General features: G+C 64.9%; 1 protein-coding gene and 1 long non-coding RNA gene across 3 annotated transcripts in view; one reads left to right on the top strand and one right to left on the bottom strand.

Annotated features, from left to right (window-relative positions):
* Nucleotides 1-20,448, bottom strand: part of OPLAH (5-oxoprolinase, ATP-hydrolysing) — a 41,654-nt gene that overhangs the window by 2,185 nt on the left and 19,021 nt on the right. For both annotated transcript variants that reach the window (XM_085572775.1, XM_085572776.1), the window contains 14 exons: nt 19,716-19,853; nt 17,989-18,127; nt 16,999-17,111; nt 16,250-16,401; nt 14,755-14,915; nt 14,223-14,324; nt 11,396-11,570; nt 9,466-9,650; nt 8,335-8,466; nt 6,914-7,048; nt 4,812-4,961; nt 2,912-3,069; nt 2,116-2,276; nt 894-991 (listed from right to left, as the gene is read on the bottom strand). In XM_085572775.1, coding sequence (XP_085428901.1) covers nt 894-991; nt 2,116-2,276; nt 2,912-3,069; nt 4,812-4,961; nt 6,914-7,048; nt 8,335-8,466; nt 9,466-9,650; nt 11,396-11,570; nt 14,223-14,324; nt 14,755-14,915; nt 16,250-16,401; nt 16,999-17,111; nt 17,989-18,127; nt 19,716-19,853 — 1,999 coding nt within the window. The remainder of the gene's footprint in view (nt 1-893; nt 992-2,115; nt 2,277-2,911; nt 3,070-4,811; nt 4,962-6,913; nt 7,049-8,334; nt 8,467-9,465; nt 9,651-11,395; nt 11,571-14,222; nt 14,325-14,754; nt 14,916-16,249; nt 16,402-16,998; nt 17,112-17,988; nt 18,128-19,715; nt 19,854-20,448) is intronic.
* Nucleotides 12,313-12,817, top strand: LOC146768518 (uncharacterized). Its single transcript, XR_014953188.1, has 3 exons — nt 12,313-12,383; nt 12,476-12,506; nt 12,801-12,817. It is a non-coding gene; the product is annotated as an uncharacterized LOC146768518 (long non-coding RNA).

Genomic DNA, 20,448 nt, shown 5'->3' with positions numbered 1-20,448 from the left:
GGGGTTTGGGGTTTGGGGTTTGGGGTTTGGGGTTTGGGGTTTGGGGTTGGGGTTTGGGGTTTGGGGTTTGGGGTGTGGGGTGTGGGGTCGGGGTTTGGGGTTGGGGTTTGGGGTCGGGTTTGGGGTTTGGGGTTTAGAGTTTGGGGTTTGGGGTTTGGGGTTTGGGGTTTGGGGTCAGGTTTGGGGTTTGGGGTTTGGGGTGTGGGGTTTGGGGTTTGGGGTTTGGGGTCGGGTTTGGGGTTTGGGGTTTGGGGTTTGGGGTTTGGGGTTTGGGGTCGGGTTTGGGGTTTGGGGTTTAGAGTTTGGGGTTTGGGGTTTGGGGTTTGGGGTCAGGTTTGGGGTTTGGGGTTTGGGGTTTGGGGTTTGGGGTCGGGTTTGGGGTTTGGGGTTTGGGGTCGGGTTTGGGGTCGGGTTTGGGGTTTGGGGTTTGGGGTTTGGGGTTTGGGGTTTGGGGTGTGGGGTTTGGGGTTTGGGGTCAGGTTTGGGGACAGTTTGGGGTTGGGGTTTGAGGTTTGGGGTTTGAGGTGATTTGGGGGATTTTGGGGTGGTTTTTGGGATGATTTTGGGGCAGTTTTTGGGGCGGTTTTTGGGGTGCTTTCGGGGCGGTTTCAGGGTAGTTTTTGGGGTGATTTTGGGATTTTGGCTCACCCCCGGCTCCACGCTGACCGAGCTCTTGCCCCCCAGGTTGATGGGGTTTGGGGGGATTTTGGGGCAGTTTTTGGATGATTTTAGGGTGGTTTTTGGGGCGGTTTTTGGGATGATTTTGGGGGGGTTTCAGGGCAGTTTTTGGGGTGGTTTTGGGGCGGTTTTGGGACAGTTTTTAGGGCAGTTTTTGGGGTGCTTTCGGGGCGGTTTCAGGGCAGTTTTTGGGGTGATTTGGGGTTTTGGCTCACCCCCGGCTCCACGCTGACCGAGCTCTTGCCCCCCAGGTTGATGACGCGCCCGTCCCGCCGCAGCAGCAGGTTCAGCCCCGGGGCCCCCGGGAGACCCCCTGGGGGAGAGGGGGTCAGGGGTCAGGGGGTCAGGGGTCAGGGGTCAGGGGTCAGGGGTCAGGGGGTCACAGGGGGTCAGGGGGTCAGGGGGTTTGGGGGGTCAGAAGGTCAGGGGGGGTCAGGGGGTCAGGGGGTCAGGGGGGTCTGGGGGGGTCAGGGGTCAGGGGGTCAGGTGGGGGTCAGGGGGTCAGGGGGGTCAGGGGGGGTCAGGGGGTCAGGGGTCAGGGGGTCAGGTGGGGGTCAGGGGGTCAGGGGTCAGGGGGTCAGGTGGGGGTCAGGGGGTCAGGGGGTCAGGGGGTCGGGGGGTCGGGGGGTGTCAGGGGGAACTGAAGGGGGGATCTGGGTGGGGGGCTGAGAAATTAAGGGGGTCACAGGGGATTTTGGGGGGGAATTTGGGGGATTTTGGGGGGGATTTTGGGGGGACTTTGGGGTCTCACCCGCCATGCCATAAGGCCGGGTGGCTCAGAGGGATTTTGGGGGATTTTTTGGGAGATTTTGGGGGTATTTTTGGGGGATTTTGGGGTCTCACCCGCCATGCCGTAGAGCTGTGTGGGTCAGAGGGATTTTGGGGGAATTTTGGGGAGATTTTGTGGGGGAATTTTGAGGATATTTTGGGGGGAATTTTGTGGGGGATTTTTGGGATTTTGCAGGGGATTTTTGGGGAGATTTTTGGGGAGATTTTTGGGGAATTTTGTGGGGGATTTTTGGGAGATTTTGTGGGGGATTTTTGAGGATATTTTGTGAGAGATTTTTGGTGGGATTTGGGGGAATTTTGCAGGGGATTTTTGGGGGGATTTTGGGGGGATTTTGGGGGAGATTTTGGGTAGATTTTGTGGGGGATTTTGTGGGAATTTTGGGGGATTTTGCGGGTTTTTTTTGGTGGGATTTGGGGCGATTTTGGGGGTATTTCTGGGGATTTGGGGGTCTCACCCGCCATGCCGTAGGGCCGCGTGGCTCAGAGGGATTTTGTGGGAATTTTGGGGGATTTTGCGGGGTTTTTTTGATGGGATTTGGGGGGATTTGGGGGGTATTTTTGGGGGGATTTTGCAGGGGATTTTGTGGGAATTTTGGGGGATTTTGCGGGGTTTTTTTGATGGGATTTGGGGGGATTTGGAGGTCTCACCCGCCATGCCGTAGGGCCTCGTGGCGCGGCGCTCGCTCAGCACCGAGAGCTGGGTGGGCGCCCGGAACTGCAGCTCCCGGACCACCCCGTCCCCCCCCCGGTGCCGCCCCGCGCCCCCCGAGCCCGCCCGCAGCTCGAAGCGCCGCAGCACCACCGGGTACCTGGGAGGGGAAAACGGGGGTCAGGACCCCCAAAATCCCACCCGAGACCCCCCAAACCTGCCCTGACCCCACACAGCACCACCGGGTACCTGGGAGGGGAAAACGGGGGTCAGGACCCCCAAAATCCCACCCAAGACCCCCGAAACCCCCCCACAGCACCACCGGGTACCTGGGAGCGGAAAAGGGGGGTCAGGACCCCCAAAATCCCACCCGAGATCCCCCAAACCTGCCCTGACCTCCCACAGCACCACCGGGTACCTGGGAGGGGAAAACGGGGGTCAGGACCCCCAAAATCCCACCCAAGACCCCCCAAACCCAGACCCACCGGAGCTCGAGGATCTCGGGGTCGGTGATGCGGGTGTTGGTCATGGACCCCCCAGGAACCCCAGACCCCCAGGAACCCCAGACCCCCAGACCCCCAGGACACCCCAGACCCCCCAGACCCCCCAGGACCCCCCAGGACCCCCAGACCCCCCAGGCCCACCGGAGCTCGAGGATCTCGGGGTCGGTGATGCGGGTGTTGGTCATGGACCCCAGACCCCCAGGACCCCCCAGGACCCCCCAGGACCCCCCAGGACCCCCCAGACCCCCCAGACCCCCGGGACCCCCAGACCCCCCGGGGCCCCCAGGCCCACCGGAGCTCGAGGATCTCGGGGTCGGTGATGCGGGTGTTGGTCATGTGCGTGTGGACCCCGCTGCGCCCGGCCCAGCCCGGCCCGGCGCCCGCGCCCCCCGCCACCGTCTCGTAGTACCCGCCCCGGGCCGAGCCGAACGTCACGTTGTTCATGCAGCCCTGGGGATGGACATTGGCACCCAGATGTACCCCGGATGTACCCCAGATGTACCCCGGATGTACCCCAAATGTGCCCTAAATGTACCCCAAATGTACCCCAAATATATCCCAAATGTGCCCCAAATGTACCCCAAATGTACCCCAAATATATCCCAAATGTACCCCAAATATACCCCAAACGTACCCCAAATGTACCCCAAATGTACCCCAAATATATCCCAAATGTACCCCAAATGTACCCCAAATGTACCCCAAATATATCCCAAATGTACCCCAAATGTGCCCCAAATGTGCCCCAAATATATCCCAAATGTACCCCAAATGTACCCCAAATGTACCCCAAATATATCCCAAATGTACCCCAAATGTGCCCTAAATGTACCCCAAATGTACCCCAAATATATCCCAAATGTACCCCAAATGTGCCCTAAATGTACCCCAAATGTACCCCAAATATATCCCAAATGTACCCCAAATATACCCCAAACGTACCCCAAATGTACCCCAAATGTACCCCAAATATATCCCAAATGTACCCCAAATGTACCCCAAATGTACCCCAAATATATCCCAAATGTACCCCAAATGTACCCCAAATGTACCCCAAATATATCCCAAATGTACCCCAAATGTACCCCAAATATATCCCAAATGTACCCCAGATATACCCCAAATGTACCCCAAACATACCCCAAATGTACCCCAGATGTGCCCCAGATGTACCCCAAATGTACCCCAAATGTGCCCCAAATATACCCCAAATGTACCCCAAATGTGCCCCAAATATATCCCAAATGTACCCCAAATGTACCCCAAATATATCCCAAATGTACCCCAGATATACCCCAAATGTACCCCAAACATACCCCAAATGTACCCCAGATGTGCCCCAGATGTACCCCAAATGTACCCCAAATGTGCCCCAAATATACCCCAAATGTACCCCAAATGTGCCCCAAATATATCCCAAATGTACCCCAAATGTACCCCAGATGTACCCCACATGTACCCCAAATATACCCCACATATACCCCAAAACTTACCCAAAATATACCCCAAATATACCCCAAATGTACCCCAAATCTGACCCCAAATCGAACCCCAAATATACCCTAAATGTACCCCAAACCCCGTTGTTCATGCAGCCCTGGGGACGGGCAGTGTCACCCCAAATATATCCCAAAACTGACCCCAAATATATCCCAAATATATCCCAAAACTGACCCCAAATATATCCCAAATACACCCCAAATGTACCCCAAATGTACTCCAAACATATCCCAAAACTGACCCCAAATATATCCCAAATATATCCCAAAACTGACCCCAAATATATCCCAAATACACCCCAAATGTACCCCAAATCCGACCCCAAATCTGACCCCAAATAAACCCAAATCCGACCCCAAGCCCTGCTGTTCTTGCAGCCCTGAGACAGGGACATTGGCACCCCAAATCCGACCCCAAAACTGACCCCAAATACCCCAAAACCGACCCCAAATAACCCAAATAACCCAAATACCCCAAAACCGACCCCCAAACCGACCCCAAATACCCCAAATACCCCAAACCGACCCCAAATACCCCAAATACCCCAAACCGACCCCAAAACCGACCCCAAATACCCCAAAACCGACCCCAAATACCCCAAATCCCCCAAATCCCCCAAATCCTCCCCTCCCCTCCCCTGGTCCCTCCCCTCCCCTTCCCGGCCCCGCCCCCGCCCTTGGCCCCGCCCCCACCTGGGAGGCCGCGCATGCGCCGAACGCGCGCAGCACCACGTCCACCACGCGCTGTGACGTCAGCACGTTCCCGCCCACCACCGCGGCCTCGGGGGAGGGGTCCAGGATGGAGCCGGGGGGGATCCGCACCTGGACGGGGGCCAGGCAGCCCTGGGGAGAGACACACCTGGGATACACCTGGGATACACCTGGGCACACCTGGGCACACCTGGGATACACCTGGGATACACCTGGGTACACCTGGGCACACCTGAGATACACCTGGGCACACCTGGGATACACCTGGGCACACCTGGGATACACCTGGGATACACCTGGGCACACCTGGGTACACCTGGGCACACCTGGGCACACCTGGGCACACCTGGGATACACCTGAGACACACCTGGGATACACCTGGGATACACCTGGGCACACCTGGGCACACCTGGGCACACCTGGGATACACCTGGGCACAGCTGGGATACACCTGGGTACACCTGGGCACACCTGGGCACACCTGGGATACACCTGGACACAGCTGGGCACACCTGGGATACACCTGAGATACACCTGGGCACACCTGGGATACACCTGGGCACACCTGGGCACACCCTGACACCCCAGGATCCGCACCTGGACGGGGGCCAGGCAGCCCTGGGGGAGAGACACACCTGAGATACACCTGGGATACACCTGGGTACACCTGGGCACACCTGGGCACACCTGGGATACACCTGGGCACACCTGAGATACACCTGGGCACACCTGGGTACACCTGGGCACACCTGAGATACACCTGAGATACACCTGGGCACACCTGGGTACACCTGGGCACACCTGGGCACACCTGGGTACACCTGGGCACACTTGGGTACACCTGGGCACAGCTGGGATACACCTGGGATACACCTGGGCACACCTGAGATACACCTGGGCACACCTGGGCACACCTGAGATACACCTGAGACACACCTGGGATACACCTGGGATACACCTGGGCACACCTGGGCACACCTGGGATACACCTGGGCACAGCTGGGATACACCTGGGTACACCTGGGCACACCTGGGCACACCTGGGATACACCTGGACACAGCTGGGCACACCTGGGATACACCTGAGATACACCTGGGCACACCTGGGATACACCTGGGCACACCTGGGCACATCCTGACACCCCGGGATCCGCACCTGGACGGGGGCCAGGCAGCCCTGGGGGAGAGACACACCTGGGGTACACCTGGGATACACCTGGGATACACCTGGGATACACCTGGGCACACCTGGGGGCACAGCTGGGCACAGCTGGGACACAGCTGGGCACAGCTGGGCACAGACACACCTGGGCACACCTGGGGGCACAGCTGGGCACAGCTGGGCACAGCTGGGACACAGCTGGGCACAGACACACCTGGGCACACCTGGGGGCACAGCTGGGCACAGCTTGGCACACCTGGGCACAGCTGGGTGCAGCTGGGATACAGCTGGGCACACCTGGGATACACCTGAGATACACCTGAGCACACCTGGGCACACCTGGGATACACCTGAGATACACCTGAGCACACCTGGGCACACCTGGCAGTCCCTGAGCCCACCTGATCTCCCCAGGGTGGGGAGGTTGGAGGGATTTGGGGCCTCACCTGGTTTGTGGTGTTTGGGGCTCTTTGGGGTTTTTGGGTGTGTTTGGGGTTTTTGGGGTGTTTGGGGTTTTTTGGGGTGTGTTTCGGGTTTTTTGGGGTGTATTTCGGGTGTTTTGGGGTCTCACCTGGTTGAGGGGGATGTTGTGCCCCACCAGGCAGCGCAGGCAGTAGATCAGCACTGACGGGGTTTGGGGTTTGGGTGTGTTTGAGGTTTTTGGGTGTGTTCGGTATTTTTTGGGGTGTGTTTGGGGTTTTTTGGGGTGTGTTTGGTATTTTTTGGGGTCTCACCTGGTTGAGGGGGATGTCGTGCCCCACCAGGCAGCGCAGGCAGTGGATCAGTGATGACGGGGTTTGGGTGGGTTTGGGGTTTGGGTGGGTTTGGGGTTTGGGGTTTGAGGTTTTTGGGTGTGTTCGGTATTTTTTGGGGTGTGTTCGGTATTTTTTGGGGTGTGTTTGGTATTTTTTGGGGTCTCACCTGGTTGAGGGGGATGTCGTGCCCCACCAGGCAGCGCAGGCAGTAGATCAGCGCCGACAGGGTGATGGCTCGGGGCGCGTTGCAGTTCCCCAGCACCTCGGGGCCCGTCCCCCCAAAATCGAACACGGCGCTGCCCTGGGGGGGCGGGGGGGACGCTGCACCCCAAAACCCGCCCGGAGCCTGGGGGGGACCCCAAAACCCGCCCAGGGACCCCAAAACCCGTCCAGTGACCCCAAAACCCGCCCGGAGCCCACAGGGACCCCAAAACCCGCCCAGGGACCCCAAAACCCGCCCAGGGACCCCAAAACCCGCCCAGAGCCCACAGGGACCCCAAATCCCACCCAGGGACCAGGGAGTGACCCCAAAACCCGCCCAGGGACCCCAAAACCCGCCCGGAGCCTGGGGGGGACCCCAAAACCCGCCCGGAGCCCACAGGGACCCCAAAACCCGCCCAGGGACCCCAAAACCCGCCCAGAGCCCACAGGGACCCCAAAACCTGCCCAGGGACCAGGGGGACCCCAAAACCCATGTCCCGTGTCCCCTCTGTCCCCGTGTCCCGTGTCCCATGTCCATGTCCGTGTCCGTGTCTGTGTCCCGTGTCCGTGTCCTGTGTCCGTGTCCTGCGTCCTGTGTCCCATGTCTTGTGTCCGTGCCCGTCCCGTGTCCGTGTCCCATGTCCGTGTCCGTGTCCGTGTCCATGTCCCGTGTCCTGTGTCCATGTCCATGTCCGTGTCCATGCCCGTGTCTGTGTCCCATGTCCATGTCCGTGTCCGTGCCCCTGTCCCGTGTCCGTGTCCCGTGTCCATATCCCATGTCCCATGTCCGTGTCCGTGCCCCTGTCCCCTGTCCTGTGTCCGTGTCCATGCCCGTGCCCCTGTCCCGTGTCCGTGTCCGTGTCCGTGTCCTGTGTCCGTGCCCCTGTCCCATGCCCCTGTCCTGTGTCCGTGTCCGTGTCCGTGTCCGTGTCCGTGTCGCACCGTGGCGGGCTCCAGGCGCACGCGCAGCCGGATCGGGGTCCCATCGTCCATCGTGTCCTGTGTCCCGTGTCTGTGTCCCCATGTCCCCCTGTCCCGTGTCCGTGTCCGTGCCCCTGTCCCGTGCCCCTGTCCCGTGTCCGTGTCCCGTGTCCATATCCCATGTCCCGTGTCCGTGTCCGTGTCCGTGTCCGTGTCCGTGTCCCGTGCCCCTGTCCCGTGTCCGTGTCCCGTGTCCATATCCCATGTCCCGTGTCCGTGTCCGTGTCCGTGTCGCACCGTGGCGGGCTCCAGGCGCACGCGCAGCCGGATCGGGGTCCCATCGTCCATCGTGTCCTGTGTCCCGTGTCTGTGTCCCCATGTCCCCCTGTCCCGTGTCCGTGTCCCGTGTCCCTTTCCCGTGTCCATATCCCATGTCCCGTGTCCGTGTCCGTGTCCGTGTCGCACCGTGGCGGGCTCCAGGCGCACGCGCAGCCGGATCGGGGTCCCATCGTCCATCGTGTCCTCGGCCGCCAGCGCCGTCCCCCAGCGCGCGGCCACGGCCCGCAGCGTGTCCCGCACCGCGCGCTCCGCGTTCGCCTGGGCCACGGGGTCACACGGGGTCACGGGGTCACACGGGGTCACGGGGTCACACGGGGGTCACAGTGCGGCCACGGCCCGCAGCGTGTCCCGCACCGCGCGCTCCGCGTTCGCCTGGGCCACGGGGTCACACGGGGGTCATGGGGTCACACGGGGGTCACAGTGCGGCCACGGCCCGCAGCGTGTCCCGCACCGCGCGCTCCGCGTTCGCCTGGGTCACACGGGGTCACGGGGTCACACAGGGGTCACACGGGGTCACACAGGGGTCACACGGGGTCACACGGGGGTCACGGGGGCATTCCAGGGTTCCGGGGCAGTTTTGGGCTCTCTCAGGTGTATTTGGGATTTTTGGGGTTCTTGGGGTCTCTCAGCTGTTTGATTTGGGGTGTGTTCGGGGTTTTGGGGGGATTTGGGGGTTTAGGGTGGTTTTGGGGGCTCTCAGCTGTTTTGGGGTGTATTTGGGGTGTATTTGGGGTTTTTAGGGTCTTACCTGCACGTGCCCCATGTAGGCCTGCACGGCCTCCAGCCCGGGGCACAGGGCACTGGGGATTTGGGGATTTGGGGATTTGGGGGGAATTTGGGGGGGATCTGGGGATTTGGGGAGGGTTTGGGGTTTTTGGTGTATTTGGGGTGTATTTGGGGTATTTTTGGGGTATTTTTGGGGCTGACCTGCACGTGCCCCATGTAGGCCTGCACGGCCTCCAGCCCGGGGCACAGGGGATGGGGGATTTGGGGATTTGGGGATTTGGGGGAGGATTTGGGGTTTTTGGTGGTTTTGGGGTGTATTTGGGGTATTTTTGGGTTATTTTTGGGGTATTTTTGGGTCTGACCTGCACGTGCCCCATGTAGGCCTGCACGGCCTCCAGCCCGTGCTGCCCGATCAGCTCCAGGGCACAGGGCACTGGGGATTTGGGGATTTGGAGGGATTTGGGGGGGATTTGGGGTTTTTGGTGGTTTTGGGGTATATTTGGGGTATTTTGGGGTATTTTTGGGTCTGACCTGCACGTGCCCCATGTAGGCCTGCACGGCCTCCAGCCCGTGCTGCCCGATCAGCTCCCGCACCAGCCTGATCCCCTTCTGGTTCGCCGCCACCTGCGCCCGCAGGTCGGCCAGGTTGTCCCGCAGGTTCCGCGTGCCCGAGCAGCCGGGCACGGTGCCAGGGGCCAGCAGGGCCTCGGTCACCGCTGGGGACAATGACAATGTCACCCGTGGGGACAATGACACCCCAGGCACGGTGCCAGGGGCCAGCAGGGCCTCGGTCACCGCTGGGGACAATGACAATGACAATGTCACCCCTGGGGACAGTGACACCCCAGGCACGGCGCCAGGGGCCAGCAGGGCCTCGGTCACCGCTGGGGACAATGACAATGTCACCCATGGGGACAGTGACACCCCTGGGCACGGTGCCAGGGGCCAGCAGGGCCTCGGTCACCGCTGGGGACAGGGACAGTGACAGGGACAATGACAGTGACAATGACAATGACAATGTCACCCCGGGCACAGTGCCAGGGGCTAGCAGGGCCTCGGTCACCGCTGGGGACGATGACAATGTCACCCTTGGGGACAATGACACCCCCGGACATGGCGCCAGGGGCCATCAGGGCCTCGGTCACCGCTGGGGACAATGACAATGTCACCCTTGGGGACAGTGACACCCCCAGGCACGGCGCCAGGGGCCAGCAGGGCCTCGGTCACCGCTGGGGACAATGACAATGACAATGACAATGTCACCCTTGGGGACAGTGACACCCCCGGGCACGGCGCCGGGTGCCAGCAGGGCCTCGGTCACCGCTGGGGACAGCGAGGGGACAGTGAGGGGACAGGGACAGGGACAGTGACAGGGACAGTGACAGGGACCCCCCGAGTGCCCGTTGGTGACCAGTTTGAAGGACACGAAGGTGGCCCCCTGATGTCCCCAATGTCCCCAATGTCCCCAGTGCCCCCAGGGATGTCCCGTGTCCCACCCTGCTCCTGGAACTCGCCCCCGGTGACCAGTTTGAAGGACACTAAGGTGGCCCCCCGATGTCCCCAATGTCCCCAGTGTCCCCTCAGTGTCCCACCCTGCTCCTGGAACTGGCCGTTGGTGACCAGTTTGAAGGACACTAAGGTGGCCCCCCGATGTCCCCAATCCCCAGGGATGTCCCCAGTGTCCCCTCAGTGTCCCACCCTGCTCCTGGAACTGCCCCCCGGTGACCAGTTTGAAGGACACGAAGGTGGCCCCCCAATGTCCCCAGGGATGTCCCCGATGTCCCCAGTGTCCCCAGTGTCCCACCCTGCTCCTGGAACTGGCCATTGGTGACCAGTTTGAAGGACACGAAGGTGGCCCCCCAATGTCCCCAGTGTCCCAGTGTCCCCAGTGTCCCACCCTGCTCCTGGAACTGGCCCTCGGTGACCAGTTTGAAGGACACGAAGGTGGCCCCCCAATGTCCCCAATCCCCAGGGATGTCCCCAATGTCCCCCAGTGTCCCCAATGTCCCCAGGGATGTCCCATGTCCCACCCTGCTCCTGGAACTCCCCCCCAGTGACCAGTTTGAAGGACACGAAGGTGGCCCCCCAATGTCCCCAATCCCCAGGGATGTCCCCAATGTCCCCAGTGTCCCCAATGTCCCCAGTGTCCCCAATGTCCCCAATGTCCCCAGTGTCCCCATGTCCCACCCTGCTCCTGGAACTGCCCGTTGGTGACCAGTTTGAAGGACACGAAGGTGGCCCCCCGATGTCCCCAATCCCCAGGGATGTCCCCAGTGTCCCCTCAGTGTCCCACCCTGCTCCTGGAACTCGCCCCCGGTGACCAGTTTGAAGGACACGAAGGTGGCCCCCCAATGTCCCCAATCCCCAGGGATGTCCCCAATGTCCCCCATGTCCCCAATGTCCCCCATGTCCCCAGTGTCCCCAATGTCCCCAGTGTCCCCAGGGATGTCCCATGTCCCACCCTGCTCCTGGAACTGGCCGTTGGTGACCAGTTTGAAGGACACGAAGGTGGCCCCCTCCTGGGCCAGGCTCTGCGAGTGCGGCGGCATCGAGCCGGGGCTGCAGCCCCCGACGTCGGCGTGGTGGCCACGGCTGGCCACGAAGAACACGGGGCGCGGCTGGCCCGGCCAGAACACCTGCACAGGTGAGACGGGGGGGTTAGGGACCTGGGACAGGTGACACGGGGCGGGGCTGGCCCGGCCAGAACACCTGCACAGGTGAGACAGGGGGGTCAGGGACTGGGACAGGTGACGTTGGGGATTTAGGGACTGGGACAGGTGACATTGAGGGGTCAGACACCTGGGACAGGTGACACGGGGCGGGGCTGGCCCGGCCAGAACACCTGCACAGGTGAGACGGGGGGGTCAGACACCTGGGACAGGTGACATTGGGGTCAGACACCTGGGACAGGTGACACGGGGCGGGGCTGGCCCGGCCAGAACACCTGCACAGGTGAGACGGGGGGGTCAGACACCTGGGACAGGTGACATTGGGGTCAGACACCTGGACAGGTGACATGGGGCAGGGCTTGCCCGGCCAGAACACCTGCACAGGTGAGACAGGGGGGTCAGACACCTGGGACAGGTGACATTGGGGTCAGACACCTGGACAGGTGACACGGGGCGGGGCTGGCCCGGCCAGAACACCTGCACAGGTGAGACAGGGGGGTTAGGGACTGGGACAGATGACATTGGGGTTAGACACCTGGACAGGTGACACGGGGCGGGGCTGGCCCGGCCAGAACACCTGGGACAGGTGAGACAGGGGGGTTAGGGACCTGGGACAGGTGACATTGGGGGGTTAGGGACTGGGACAGGTGAGACAGGGGGGTTAGGGACTGGGACAGGTGACATTGGGGATTTAGGGACTGGGACAGGTGACATTGAGGGGTTAGGGACTGGGACAGGTGACACGGGGCGGGGCTGGCCCGGCCAGAACACCTGGGACAGGTGAGACGGGGGGGTTAGGGACCTGGGACAGGTGAGACAGGGGGGTCAGACACCTGGGACAGGTGACATTGGGGATTTAGGGACTGGGACAGGTGACATTGAGGGGTTAGACACCTGGGACAGGTGACACTGGGGTCAGACACCTGGGACAGGTGAGACAGGGGGGTTAGGGACCTGGGACAGGTGAGACAGGGGGGTTAGGGACTGGGACAGGTGACATTGGGGTTAGACACCTGGACAGGTGACACGGGGCGGGGCTGGCCCGGCCAGAACACCTGCACAGGTGAGACGGGGGGGTCAGACACCTGGGACAGGTGACACGGGGCGGGGCTGGCCCAGCCAGAACACCTGCACAGGTGAGACAGGGGGGTTAGGGACTGGGACAGGGGACACTGAGGGGTCAGACACCTGGGACAGGTGACATTGGGGATTTAGGGACTGGGACAGGGGACATTGAGGGGTTAGGGACTGGGACAGGGGACATTGAGGGGTTAGACACCTGGGACGGGTGACACGGGACAGGGCTGGCCCGGCCAGAACACCTGGACAGGTGACGTTGGGGATTTAGGGACTGGGACAGGTGACATTGAGGGTTCAGACACCTGAGACAGGTGAGACTGGGGTTAGACACCTGGATAGGACAGCTGGGACAGGTGACACTGAGGGGGCTGGTGACACCCAGCCAGGACACCTGAGGGGGGCACAGATGTGCCCAGATGTGCCCAGGTGTGTGCCCAGGTGTGCCCAGGTGCCCCAGGTGCCCCCAGGTGCCCAGTTGTGCACTCACAGGTGTGATGACGGTCAGGTCGGGCAGGTGGCTGCCCCCCATGCCCAGGTGTGTGCCCAGGTGTGCTCAGGTGTGTGCCCAGGTGTGTGCCCAGGTGTGCACTCACAGGTGTGATGACGGTCAGGTCGGGCAGGTGGCTGCCCCTGTGCCCAGGTGTGTGCCCAGGTGTGCCCAGGTGTGCCCAGGTGTGTGCCCAGGTGTGTGCCCAGGTGCCCAGGTGCCCAGGTGTGCACTCACAGGTGTGATGACGGTCAGGTTGGGCAGGTGGCTGCCCCCCATGCCCAGGTGTGTGCCCAGGTGTGCTCAGGTGTGTGCCCAGGTGTGTGCCCAGGTGTGCACTCACAGGTGTGATGACGGTCAGGTCGGGCAGGTGGCTGCCCCTGTGCCCAGGTGTGTGCCCAGGTGTGCCCAGGTGTGCCCAGGTGTGTGCCCAGGTGTGCCCAGGTGCCCCAGCTGCGCCCAGGTGCACTCACAGGTGTGATGACGGTCAGGTTGGGCAGGTGGCTGCCCCCCATGCCCAGGTGTGTGCCCAGGTGTGTGCCCAGGTGTGCCCAGGTGTGTGCCCAGGAGCCCCAGGTGCCCCCAGGTGCCCAGGTGTGCACTCACAGGTGTGATGACGGTCAGGTCGGGCAGGTGGCTGCCCCCCATGTCCAGGTGTGTGCCCAGGTGTGCCCAGGTGTGTGCCCAGGTGTGTGCCCAGGTGTGCACTCACAGGTGTGATGACGGTCAGGTTGGGCAGGTGGCTGCCCCCCATGCCCAGGTGTGTGCCCAGGTGTGTGCCCAGGTGTGTGCCCAGGTGTGCCCAGGTGCCCAGGTGTGTGCCCAGGTGTGCCCAGGTGTGTGCCCAGGTGTGTGCCCAGGTGTGCACTCACAGGTGTGATGACGGTCAGGTCGGGCAGGTGGCTGCCCCCCATGTCCAGGTGTGTGCCCAGGTGTGCCCAGGTGTGTGCCCAGGTGTGCCCAGGTGTGTGCCCAGGTGTGCCCAGGTGTGCCCAGGTGTGTGCCCAGGTGTGCCCAGGTGTGTGCCCAGGTGTGCCCAGGTGTGCACTCACAGGTGTGATGACGGTCAGGTCGGGCAGGTGGCTGCCCCCCGCCCGGGGGTGGTTGCTCAGGATCACGTCCCCCTCCCGCAGCTCCGGGCCCAGGTTACGGATCTGGGGGGAACCGGGGGGGCTGAACCCCAAACCAGCCCCGGGACTCCCCAAACCCCCCTGGGAACCCCCAAATCCCACCTGGGAACCCCCAAATCCCACCTGGGAACCCCCAGGGACCCCCAGGGACCCCCCAAACCCACCTGGAACTGCACGGCCTCCTGCATGGCGCCCAGGTGCACGGGGATGTGCGGCGCGTTGGACACCAGCTCCAAACCCCCCCAAACCCCCCCCAAACCCCCCCAGGACCCCCAGGGACCCCCCAAATCCCACCTGGAACTGCACGGCCTCCTGCATGGCGCCCAGGTGCACGGGGATGTGCGGCGCGTTGGACACCAGGCCCAAACCCCCCCAAACCCCCCCCAAACCCCCCAGGGATCCCCCAAACCCCCCTGGGACCCCCCTGGGACCCCCCAAACCCCCCCAAACCCACCTGGAACTGCACAGCCTCCTGCATGGCGCCCAGGTGCACGGGGATGTGGGGCGCGTTGGACACCAGGCCCCCGTCGGGCCCGAAGAGCGCGCAGGAGAAGTCCAGGCGCTCCTTGATGTTGGTGGACACGGCCGAGCGCTGCAGCGCCCGCCCCATCTGCTCTGCGGGGCCACGGCAGCCTCAGCGCCCCCGGAGCGGGACCCCGGGCGGGCAGGGACCCCCAAGAAATGCACAGGGACCCCCGGACGGGCAGGGACCCCCGAGAGACCCCCGAGGGACGGGCAGGGACCCCCGAGACCCCCGGGACCCCCGAGGGACGGGCAGGGACCCCCGGGACGGGCAGGGACCCCCGAGACCCCCGGGATGGGCAGGGACCCCCGGGACGGGCAGGGACCCCCGAGACCCCCGCCCGGGACCCCCGAGGGACGGGCAGGGACCCCCAAGAAATGCACAGGGACCCCCGGGCGGGCAGGGACCCCCGAGAGACCCCCGAGGGACCCCCGAGGGACGGGCAGGGACCCCCGAGACCCCCGGGATGGGCAGGGACCCCCGAGACCCCCGAGGGACGGGCAGGGACCCCCGGGACCCCCGAGGGACGGGCAGGGACCCCCGAGACCCCCGGGACCCCCGAGGGACGGGCAGGGACCCCCGAGACCCCCGGGACCCCCGAGGGACGGGCAGGGACCCCCGAGACCCCCGGGACCCCCGAGGGATGGGCAGGGACCCCCGAGACCCCCGAGGGACGGGCAGGGACCCCCGGGACGGGCAGGGACCCCCAAGAAATGCACAGGGACCCCCGGGCGGGCAGGGACCCCCGAGAGACCCCCGAGAGACCCCCGAGGGACGGGCAGGGACCCCCGGGATGGACAGAGACCCCCGGGATAGACAGGGACCCCCGGGACAGGCAGGGACCCCCAGGAATGAACAGAGACCCCCGGGATGGACAGAGACCCCCGGGAATGGACAGAGACCCCCCAACCCCCCCCAGACCCACCCGCGATGCTCATGAAGCGGTGTGAGAACACCGAGAGCCGCACCAGGACCCCCCAAACCCCCCCAGGACTCCCCAAACCCCGCCCAGGACCCCCCAAACCCCCCCGGGACCCCCCAAACCCCCCCGGGACCCCCCCAAACCCCCCCAGACCCACCCGCGATGCTCATGAAGCGGTGCGAGAACACCGAGAGCCGCACCAGGACTCCCCCGGGACCCCCCAAACCCCCCCAGGACCCCCAAACCCCCCCAGACCCACCCGCGATGCTCATGAAGCGGTGCGAGAACACCGAGAGCCGCACCAGGACCCCCCCGGGACCCCCCAAACCCCCCCAGACCCACCCGCGATGCTCATGAAGCGGTGCGAGAACACCGAGACCCCCCAGGACCCCCCCAGGACCCCCAAACCCCCCCAAACCCACCCGCGATGCTCATGAAGCGGTGCGAGAACACCGAGAGCCGCACCAGGACCCCCCAAACCCCCCCGGGACCCCCCAGACCCACCCGCGATGCTCATGAAGCGGTGCGAGAACACCGAGAGCCGCACGGGCTCCAGGCGCGGGCCGGGGTCCGGCGCGGGCCCCGCGCCCACCGCGATGCTGATGTCCCCGAGCGGCGTCACGCTGGCCACGCAGCCCGGCTCCACCACGATGGTGCTGCGGGCGGGGGTCAGCCGGGACCCCCGAAACCCCCGGGGTGCCCCCGAACCCCCGGGGTGCCCCCACGGAGCCTCGGGGTGCGCCCAAACCCCCGGGGTGCCCCCACAGCCCCTCAGGGTCTCCCTGAACCCTCCGGGACCCCCAAAACCCCCCGAGGTCCCCCCACAGCCCCTCGGGGTCCCACAGGTTAGATTGGGATCCCCTGACCCCCCCGGGACCCCCACAAACCCCCTGGGACCCCCACAGCCCCTCGGGGTCTCCCTGAACCCTCCGGGACCCCCACAAACCCCCCGAGGTCCCCCCACAGCCCCTCGGGGTCCCCACCCGTCCCTGGGGTCCCTCTGATGTCCCGGGGTCCCACTGGCTCCCCTCTGTCCCCCCCATCCCTCCCGTCCCCACTGTCTCCTCGGTGTCCCTGGTGTCCCCAGTGCCACCAGTGTCTCCACTGTCCCCTCCCTGGCCACTCGGTGTCCCCTGTCACCCTGTCCTCCCCTGTCCCCATCCCTGTCCCCTTTTGTCCCCACTGTCCCCATCCCTGTCCCTGTCCCTGTCCCATCCCTGTCCCCTGTCCCCATCCCTGTCCCCCCATCCCACCTGTGGGTGTCGATGAGGATGGCCGGCCCGGGCAGGGTGTGGTCACTGCCCAGCTCCCCCAGCAGGAACACGGGGGTGTCCCGGTACCCCCCCTCGAAATAGCACCGGGTCACCTGGGGGCACCCACGGGGTCACCAGGGGTCACCGGGGTCACCGGGGTCACCCAGGGGTCACCCAGGGGTCACCCAGGGGTCACCGGGGTCACCCAGGGGTCACCCAGGGGTCACCCAGGGGTCACCCAGGGGTGTCCCGCTACCCCCCCTCGAAATAGCACCGGGTCACCTGGGGGCACCCACCGGGGTCACCAGGGTCACCCTCGGGTCCCTTGGGGTCACCTCCGAGGTCACCCCCCGACCCCAGCACCCCCAACCCCGAGTCCCCCCCAGCTCCGAGACCCCCACAGTGCCCCCAGGCCCCCTCCAGCCCCTCCCCCAGACTGGGGGGTCCCCCCAGGCACCCAAACCCCCATTTCCCCCCAAACCCCCATTTTCCCCCAGCCCCCCCAAACCCCCATTTCCCCCAGCCCCCCCAAACCCCCATTTCCCCCCAGCCCCCTGGACCCCCCATTTCCCCCAGCCCCCCCCAACCCCCATTTCCCCCAGCCCCCCCTGGACCCCCATTTTCCCCTCAGCCCCCCCAAACCCCCATTTCCCCCCAGCCGCCCGATGCCCCCCGGTTCCCCCTGGTCCTCCCAGCCCCCATCATCCCCAGCCCCCCGGGCCCCCCCAGTTCCCCCGGTGCCCCCCGGACCCTCATTTCCCGGTTCCCCCGGTGCCCCCCAGTTCCCCCAGTTCCCCCATTTCCCCCAGTTCTCCCAGTTCCCCCAGTGCCCCCATTTCCCCTAGTTCTCCCAGTGCCCCCAGTGCCCCCATTTCCCCCAGTTCCCCCAGTGCCCCCATTTCCCCCAGTTCCCCCAGTGCCCCCATTTCCCCCAGTTCTCCCGGTTCCCCCGGTGCCCCCGAGCCCCCCGGTGCCCCCGGTGCCCCTCACCGTCTCGGGGCGCGGGGGGTGCCCGCGGGGCCCCAGCGGGGTCTCGGGCACGGGCTCGGTGCTGCCGGTGCCCCGCACCCGCAGATCGTCCACGAGCACGGCCCGGCCCGGGATGGTGAAACCGAACTCCTGCCGGTACCTGCGGGGCGGCGCCGGGACAGCGGCGGGGCGGGGCGGGGACGGGGACGGGGACGGGGACACGGGGACAGGGGGACAGGGACACACGGGGGGGTGTCAGTGACACCGGCAGGACAGGGACAGGGACAGGGACACAGGGACACAGGGACAGGGACACGGGGGGGACGGGGACACGGGGGGGTGTCAGCGACACCGGCGGGGCGGGGACGGGGACACGGGGACAGGACACGGGGACAGGGACACACGGGGGTGTCAGCGACACCGGCAGGACAGGGACGGGGACAGGGACACAGGGACAGGGACAGGAACACAGGGACAGGGACACGGCGGGGGACAGGGACACACGGGGGTGTCAGCGACACCGGCAGGACAGGGACAGGGACAGGGACACAGGGAGAGAGGGGATTGGGGTGCTGGGATGGGAGGACTGTGACAACATTGGGATGGGGCTGATGGCACTCGGACAGGGCTGGTGACACTGGGATGGAGCTGGTGACACTGGGACAGGACTGATGGCCCCAGAACAGGACTGGTGACCCTGGGATAGAGCCAGCGGCCCCGGGCCAGGCCGATGGCACTGGGACAGGACTGGTGACACTGGGACAGGGCTGGTGACACTGGGACAGGATTGGTGACACCGGGCCAGGCCGGTGGCACTGGGACAGGACTGGGGGCACTGGGACGGGACTGGTGACACTAGGAAAGGACCGGTGGCCCTGGAACAGAACTGGTGACACTGGGACGGGACTGGTGGCACTGGGGCAGGACTGGTGACACCGAGCCAGGCCGGTGGCACTGGGACAGGGCTGGTGGCACTGGGACAGGACTGGTGGCACTGGGGCAGGACTGGTGACACTGGGACAGGACTGGGGGCACTGGGACAGGACTGGTGACACTGGGACAGGACTGGGGGCACCGGGACAGGGCTGGTGACACTGGGACAGGACTGGTGACACCGGACCAGGCCGGTGGCACTGGGACAGGACTGGGGGCACTGGGACAGGGCTGGTGGCACTGGGACAGGACTGGTGGCACTGGGGCAGGACTGGTGACACTGGGGCAGGACTGGGGGTACTGGGACAGGACTGGTGACACTGGGACAGGACTGGGGGCACCGGGACAGGGCTGGTGACACCGGACCAGGCCGGTGGCACTGGGACAGGACTGGGGGCACTGGGACAGGATTGGTGACACTAGGAAAGGACCGGTGGCCCTGGAACAGAACTGGTGACACCGGGACGGGACTGGTGGCACTGGGACAGGGCTGGTGGCACTGGGACAGGATTGGTGATACTGGGGCAGGACTGGTGGCACTGGGACAGGACTGGTGACACTGGGGCAGGACTGGGGGCACTGGGGCAGGACTGGGGGCACTGGGACAGGACTGGTGACACTGGGACAGGACTGGGGGCACTGGGACAGGACTGGTGACACCGGGCCAGGCCGGTGGCACTGGGACAGGACCGGTGGCACTGGGACAGGACCGGTGACACCGGGCCAGGCCGGTGGCACTGGGACAGGACCGGTGGCACTGGGACAGGACCGGTGACACCGGGCCAGGCCGGTGGCCCGGGCCAGGCCGCACTGACCGGGCGGTGAAGGCACCCAGGAAGTCGCCGGCGCCGCAGGAGCCCGGGTGCGCGGGGTGCCCGCGGGCCGAGACCATCAGGGCGCAGTCGGTGCCCTCGTAGCGCAGGTGCAGGAACGGCTCCGTGTGGATCTGCTCCCTGCGGGCACCGCTGTGTCACCGTGTCACCACGGCCGTGTCACCCTGTCCCCAGTGTCACAACCACTGGGTCACCCTGTCCCCATCCTGCCGTCTCCGGCGTCACCTGTCACCTGCCCTATCCCCTCTGTCCCCTGACCCCTGCACCGTCCCCAGTGTCCCCTGTGCCCATCTTGCCATTCCCGCTGTCCCCAGTGTCCCCTGACCCCTGCCCCATCCCCGCTGTCCCCTGTCCCCAGTCCCCTGTTCCTGTCCCGTGCCCATCCCGCTGTCCCCTGTCCCCGTCGTCCCCTGTCTCCATTCCCACTGTCCCCTGTCCTCATCCCTGCTGTCCCCTGTCCCCATCCCGCTGTCCCCATCCCACTGTCCCGTGTCCCGTGTCCCTGTCCCGTGTCCCCCGTCCCCATCCCGCTATCCACTGTCCCTGTTCCCTGTCCCGTCCCCATCCCGCTGTCCCTGTCCCCATCCTGCTGTCCCCATCCCGCCGTCCCTGTCCCGTCCCCGTCCCTGTCCCCATCCCGCTGTCCCGGTCCCGCTGTCCCGGTCCCCGTCCCGCTGTCCCTGTCCCGTCCCCGTCCCTGTCCCCATCCCGCTGT

This window comes from Lonchura striata, chromosome 2, assembly GCF_050655825.1.
Source record: "Lonchura striata isolate lonStrDom1 chromosome 2, ASM5065582v1, whole genome shotgun sequence".
NCBI lineage: Eukaryota > Metazoa > Chordata > Aves > Passeriformes > Estrildidae > Lonchura > Lonchura striata.
The sequence above is the reverse complement of the archived record's forward strand: the minus strand, read 5'-3'. Positions and strand labels throughout refer to the sequence as shown.